The sequence below is a fragment of the Austrofundulus limnaeus genome, unplaced genomic scaffold (assembly GCF_001266775.1).
Source record: "Austrofundulus limnaeus strain Quisiro unplaced genomic scaffold, Austrofundulus_limnaeus-1.0 Scaffold211, whole genome shotgun sequence".
Classification (NCBI taxonomy): domain Eukaryota; kingdom Metazoa; phylum Chordata; class Actinopteri; order Cyprinodontiformes; family Rivulidae; genus Austrofundulus; species Austrofundulus limnaeus.
In genome coordinates, this window is record NW_013952613.1 from 491,523 (window position 1) to 497,637 (window position 6,115).

At 37.6% G+C, this 6,115-nt stretch overlaps 1 protein-coding gene across 1 annotated transcript in view; it reads right to left on the reverse strand.

The window, feature by feature from the left end:
* hectd2 (HECT domain containing 2) overlaps positions 1-6,115 on the reverse strand; it is a gene marked incomplete in the record, with an annotated part of 99,349 nt that overhangs the window by 41,239 nt on the left and 51,995 nt on the right. The window contains 2 exon segments of the mRNA XM_014019201.1: positions 2,298-2,391; positions 4,340-4,404. Coding sequence (XP_013874655.1) covers positions 2,298-2,391; positions 4,340-4,404 — 159 coding nt within the window.

Consider the following 6,115-nt stretch of genomic DNA (forward strand, 5'->3'; position numbering starts at 1 on the left):
TTTGTTGAATCTGACGTGACATGTTCGTACGAACCCTTTGTACGAACAAAAGTAAGAGAAATTTAGGATAAGAATACGAGCATGTTCTTGCATGAGGCCCATTGTTTTGGTGTCACAAGAAACAAATCTTACTTTCTAACCCAGGGACAAACCCAGCACTTGTTTTCTGAACATCCAAACAAAAACAATAATTATGACTTTAAATTGTATTGCGCAGGTGTGTAATTTGTTTCTGTCAAGGTAATAACAAACTACCAGGGCATGTGGATATCAAAAGCAACCTCAAATGTTCACTTTGATGTAAGGTGAGCTGGCTCAGGAGCTTTATTTTTGATTTAGTAAAAGCCTCGAGCAAACTGTTGACTGCCATAAAACAAATCTTTGTGCGTCTGCATCCTGACCTTTTTACACATAAAAACTGCAGTGTTGTGAACTAAAATATCCTTATTTTGGTCGCATCTTATGTTTAAATATAAATTTTACAAAAGGAGAGAAACAAAGCACATGAAGTAGAACTGAGACTTGAACAAAAGAACTGGAATCAAAAGTTCTACTCTGGCTCCATCTAGTGGTGTGAAGGGATGCTGCAACAGTAAGGAAAATTACAGTGGGTAGCACTAAAGCAGGGGTCTGCAACCAGCAGCTCTGGAGCCACACGTGGTTCCTTAGCACATCTGAAGTGGCTCTTTGAAATTTTGACCCAACATGACATGAATTTGGATTTTCTGATGCATAAGAAAATAATAATACAAATATGTAGGGCTGCTTGAAAAAAACATAATTTAGTTATACTATAAATGTTCTATATTCAGATTACCTACCCAACCCTTGCAAAGGTGCATTCTGGTAACTCCCTTGCAAATGTTGTTCTCCAACTAGTCCAGGGCTATTCAACTAAATTGCTCCGGGGGCCACAGTTAATGCAGACCAACAGCTGAGGGGCCGAACTTCCAGCTATTAAAGTCATTATGTAAATAAACCAAGTGTTTCTTCCTTTGAAATAGTTTATTTTGCTGCATTTAACCATGAATGCAACATAGAGAACCCTATGTAATAAAAGTAGTGATAATATAAATATAAATATAAAAACAATATCAAACAACACATTTGTCTCCTATTTTACACAAATATTATTTTGACATCTCTGACTTGAAATTTTTTAAACCAATTTTATTTTCACTTTCACAGTTTTATCTTGAACTGCTTGTAGTTTTAAGTGCCGTGGGTGTTCATAGAAATGATTTTTACCAGCTTATAGCCCAGATTCTGATGTTTCTGTAGATAACAAACAGCTAAAAGAACTTAGAACTTAGTAATTAAAGTAGAAAACCTTGGGTTTGGGCTTAATGGATTAATGAACAAATTGTCAGGGTAAACTTTGGTCAGTCGCGGATGTGGCAGGCTGTCAGTTGAATAGCCCTGAACCAGTCTCTAACAGTTGCAGCCCAATAAGATACTGGCTTTAGTTAAGGCTCATCCGAGGGTCAGGCCTCAGTCTGTTCACTAGTCTGGGTTTGTTGAAAGTTTGGGGTTTAGGTGAAGGAACAGGTCTCAGGTATTAAAATCAATTGGTGAGTTTAGTTGTTGAAGTGCCCGCGTCATCAAATCGTTGCAATAAATTTGAATGTATTTTTGGAAAGATAACATTGATAACATGTTGTAAAAAAAGATTTCACGCCGGTGAGATGAACAGTTGCTGAGATATTTGCATGCGAAGTAACAGGAAGTGATGTCAAAGGGGAATGTCTGAATATGAACAGAACTTTGCTAAAATGGCTAACAACCCAGACTGTCGAAAAGAATGTTTCTTTACATCATTTTAATCACGATCATAGAGAGATGAGGAAGAGTCAGAGTTCAAATAATATTGTTAAAATAAACAAAAAACTACAGTTTCTGTGTTGAAGAGTTCCCCTTTGATGTCACTTCCTGTTTCACTTTAGCTGAGCCAAGTTCAAAAGAAAATGTGCCAATTATGTGACATAAAGTGTAAAATCATGTGCATTATGCCACGTTTCTTCAATATAAATATATTTTCTTTGACTTTTTGTATTTCATGGATATGCATGTCACAAGCACGTTAATGTCCAGTTGTTTATGTTGGACCTCACCACAAATAACCCCAAAAATGTAAGAATGTTACGCCCCTGAATGCACCATTTGATATGTTTATAGTATATACTGTATGTTGTTCAAAAATCTCCATCTTACTTTTAACATTTTTCCCCACAAACTTTTGCAAAATGTCTTGTTGTTTTTAGAGTACGAGACTACACACACCAGGCTGAGGTACTTACCGGCATGACCTGCTGCAAGTCATCCAAGGTGGCTGTTGCCATGCCAACAAGGGCGTTCTGCTCAGGTGGTACAGTAGGTGGCGTGAGGAGCTTCCTGCAAGGACAGAATAAGTGACATGAACGGCTTGAGCAGGGGTGATATGCTGCCGGACGTCACGCAGAGAAACTTGTGAAAGCGCTGAAAATGTCTGTATGAGGAGATTAGAGTGATGTCACCGTCCCAGAAGAACAGAGTGATGTAAACAACACGATGGCCATCAAGATTATGAGCTCAACATCCCTCAAAACTGATATATCCCCATGCCAGTTGAATTTTTAATTAATCAGAACCATTAACTTGGATTAAATGTAAATCTCTTCCCCTGGTGTCCGGGCCAAGGTCGCCAGTAGTTTGATGAGCAGCTGTTACACAACAGAACTTACACAAATACTGCCTGGTAACTTTCTGTAATTGTTTTGGAACATCTTTTAATTTGACAATCTCACATATTCACCGAGGCATCATTTAAAGAAACATTTAGTTATCGTTAGTGACATTTACACCCAGGATTTATGTTAAAATTATTTTAAAAATACAATCCAAGTAAGAATAGCTTTATTGTAAAAAGGTGGAACCGGAACCAGAGTTGGACAGAGACAAAAAAATCCTAATTTTGGTTCTGTACAATAATCCAGTGGTTCCCAAACTTTTTAGACTTGTGTACCCCCTGAGCCATTTTATCATACCACTAGTACCCCTCTGTCAAATGTAATGATGATTCTACAAAACTATAATGTACAACAGCTGATTGTTAAATGAAAATTGTTTATTTAACCCCATAGAACATTTAATTCTCAGGCATTTTGTTCTTTTCAACTCAAATTAAACATAAAGATAAATATGTTGCCTTGAAAGTGAATAAATAATTAAATAAATAAACCAGGTAATGGCAGGTGCAGGAAGCAGCAGCGTCCAAAATTCATCAAATACCCCAAACGAGCAAATACCGTGAGATTCCACATTTTATGCTGGATTCCATTTTGTGTCAATTTTGTGATTCCGTTTGCATTTTCTGCATTGAGGAAATCATAGGGCCCGTCCTATTTTTTATTAATTTTTTTACACACCTGGGAAATTTTTCCATGCACCCCATTCGCAGGGTGTCTGGGCTCTCCCTTAGAGATAGGGTGAGAAGCTCACTCCTCCAGGAGGGACTCAGAGTAGAGCCGCTGCTCCTCCACGTCGAGAGGAGCCAGTTGAGGTGGTTCATCTGGTTAGGATGCCTCCTGGACGCCTCCCTGGTGAGGTGTTCCAGGCACGCCCCACTGGGAGGAGGCCCAGAGGAAGACCCAGGACATGCTGGAGGGACTATGTCTCTCACCTGGCCTGGGAACGCCTTGGGATTCCCCCGGATGAGCTGGCCCAAGTGGCTGGGGAGAGGGAAGTCTGGGTCTCTGTGTTTAGGCTGCTGCCCCCACGACCTGACCCCGGACAAGTGAAAGGAAACGGACGAACAGACACACCCCCTGTAATATGCTCGCATACCCGAAGGGGTTCACAGACCCCTGGTTGGGAATCACTGCATTACTGCAATACAGTTAGAATAAACATTTCTGATGCAGTTGAATTTCAATTCAGCGAGTTGAACAAAATGATTGCATAGAAATGTGAGTAACTAAAGCATTTTTTTAAACACAAAACTAATTGAATGAAATAATTGTTAATAATGTTAATTTCCAATAAACTTTGTTGGCAGTGGCTGCCTGAAGTCTTGAACTCATGGACATCAGCAGACACTGTAGGGATAGAAGAACCTTTTTAAAGCTCTACCAGGCCTTTACTGCAGCGGTTTTCAGCTGCTGTTTGTTTCTGTCTGAAGTTTAGTCTTAAAATATTTTATTTCTTTGCTTTAATCATCTCCTGGGTTGCCTTGGCTTAATGTTTTGGGTCATTGTCCATCTGTATTGTGATACGGGACCAATCAGTTTGGCTGGATTTGAACAAGTGCAGAATTCACAATTTTTACAGATACACATTTAAGGTGAGTTTAAAACATTCCTACCTGTAACAATAGAGAGGGAAGTGGATATCCAGAGCAATGCTGTTGTAAACCGCTAAGCCCATCAGCTGAAAGCAGGCCAGGTTAAAGAAAGAACACAACCTCTGCAGTATGTGCACACGTGGCAAATAAATTAAAAAAAGTTCATTGCAAATAATGGTTTGAAAATATGTTTGATTCAGTCTAAACTGCTAAAACAAGATCTTCAACAAGAGTTAGTGAAATACAAAAATCCTGTAGGTTTCACATGTAATCCTATGTTTCATGTGGAAATTCACACTGTTTGATATTTTTACATAAGTTAATGTATTTTATGTGGAAATTTTCATGAGCTTCACATTTATTTCACATGTAAACCTAGAGGTTTTAGATTTGCAAAGGTTTTACATTGTTCACATGCAATCCCCAAGATTGTAGATCATTACCATAAAAATCTTTCAAACCCACGCGTGAACCATGCAAAACACAGGTGGTCACACACGTTGACATTTAAAGTTTCACATTGACAAAACTACTTCAGTGTGTGGTCAGGTCATTTTGCCAATTGAAAATTTGAATTTATTTTATTTTATTCTATTTTAGTGAGAGTTTACAATAATAAGATTGTTCTAATTAAATGTAAAAATAAGATTCCCAGACCAGTTCCTGAAACTTACCCATTACTATGAGCGCCCTCTAGTGGTTGGCAAAAACAAAGCACTGAATATTACTTGGTTTCAGGGTCCACACTCAAGTCAGACTTTGCAAACATGCAGATTCTTGTGTTTCGGGTCAGTCCAACCACTTCCTTTAATGACGCATTCAGACTACAAATGTCTCGGCTTGATGGATTTGCAAAAAACACAACCCTTAAAAACTGGTTATGAAATGTCATTAAGCGTCATTTGGAGTTGTTGAAAATGTTTTGTTGACATAAACTTCTTGACATTCCTACTTATGTGTGCAGTTTAAGTCTATTTTACTGAAACATTTTTCCAAGATTATATAAACGCGTTTAAATGCCCGAGTCTGACTAACGACTCACGTACCTCACCTTTTTTTTTTTTTTTTTTTACATCTGCGGGGGTGGCGGCTCAAAAGTGTTCACAGCTGCCACATGTGGTGACCAGATGTGGAGTAATTGTAAGTAGGCTGAAGTGAACTGGACTGATTACAGGTAGGCGACACACATAATCTCAAATAAATAAACCCTTTTATACGCACACACACATACACACAGGTCCTGAGGGGAAAACACACATTTTGTGTACAATTACTACAGTCATTACTGTTAATAAGACGTCACACAGATCCATCTCTGACAGCCTTTAGAGGCCTTTAATTAGAATTATTTACTTTATGAGACAAATATGAATAAATCTGTCCTTCGCTATTTCGATTTCTTGTCTTATTTTCACTGTCGGTTTGTTTCACATCTCTTCCTAGTTTTTCCTTTACTCTTAACTGCATCAAAAAATTACTTCACTCCATTTGTGATATTTCTTAATCACAGCTCACATGTTTAACTGTCAAAGGTTTATCTTATTTATCATAATTATAGTCAGATTAACCCAATTTAGAATAAAATTTTGACTTTTTTCCCTTAATGTTTGTGTATATGAAAATAAAAAGCGTATAAAATATGTACTTCTTTCAGAGTATATTTACAAATTTAAAATCGTTAATGCTTTTATGGTATGTCAATTACTCGATGTATAACTTTATTTGATTTCTTCTTGCTACTTTTGTCATTCATTATTTTTTTGTTTATAAATGTATATTTTTACCATCATATTTTAG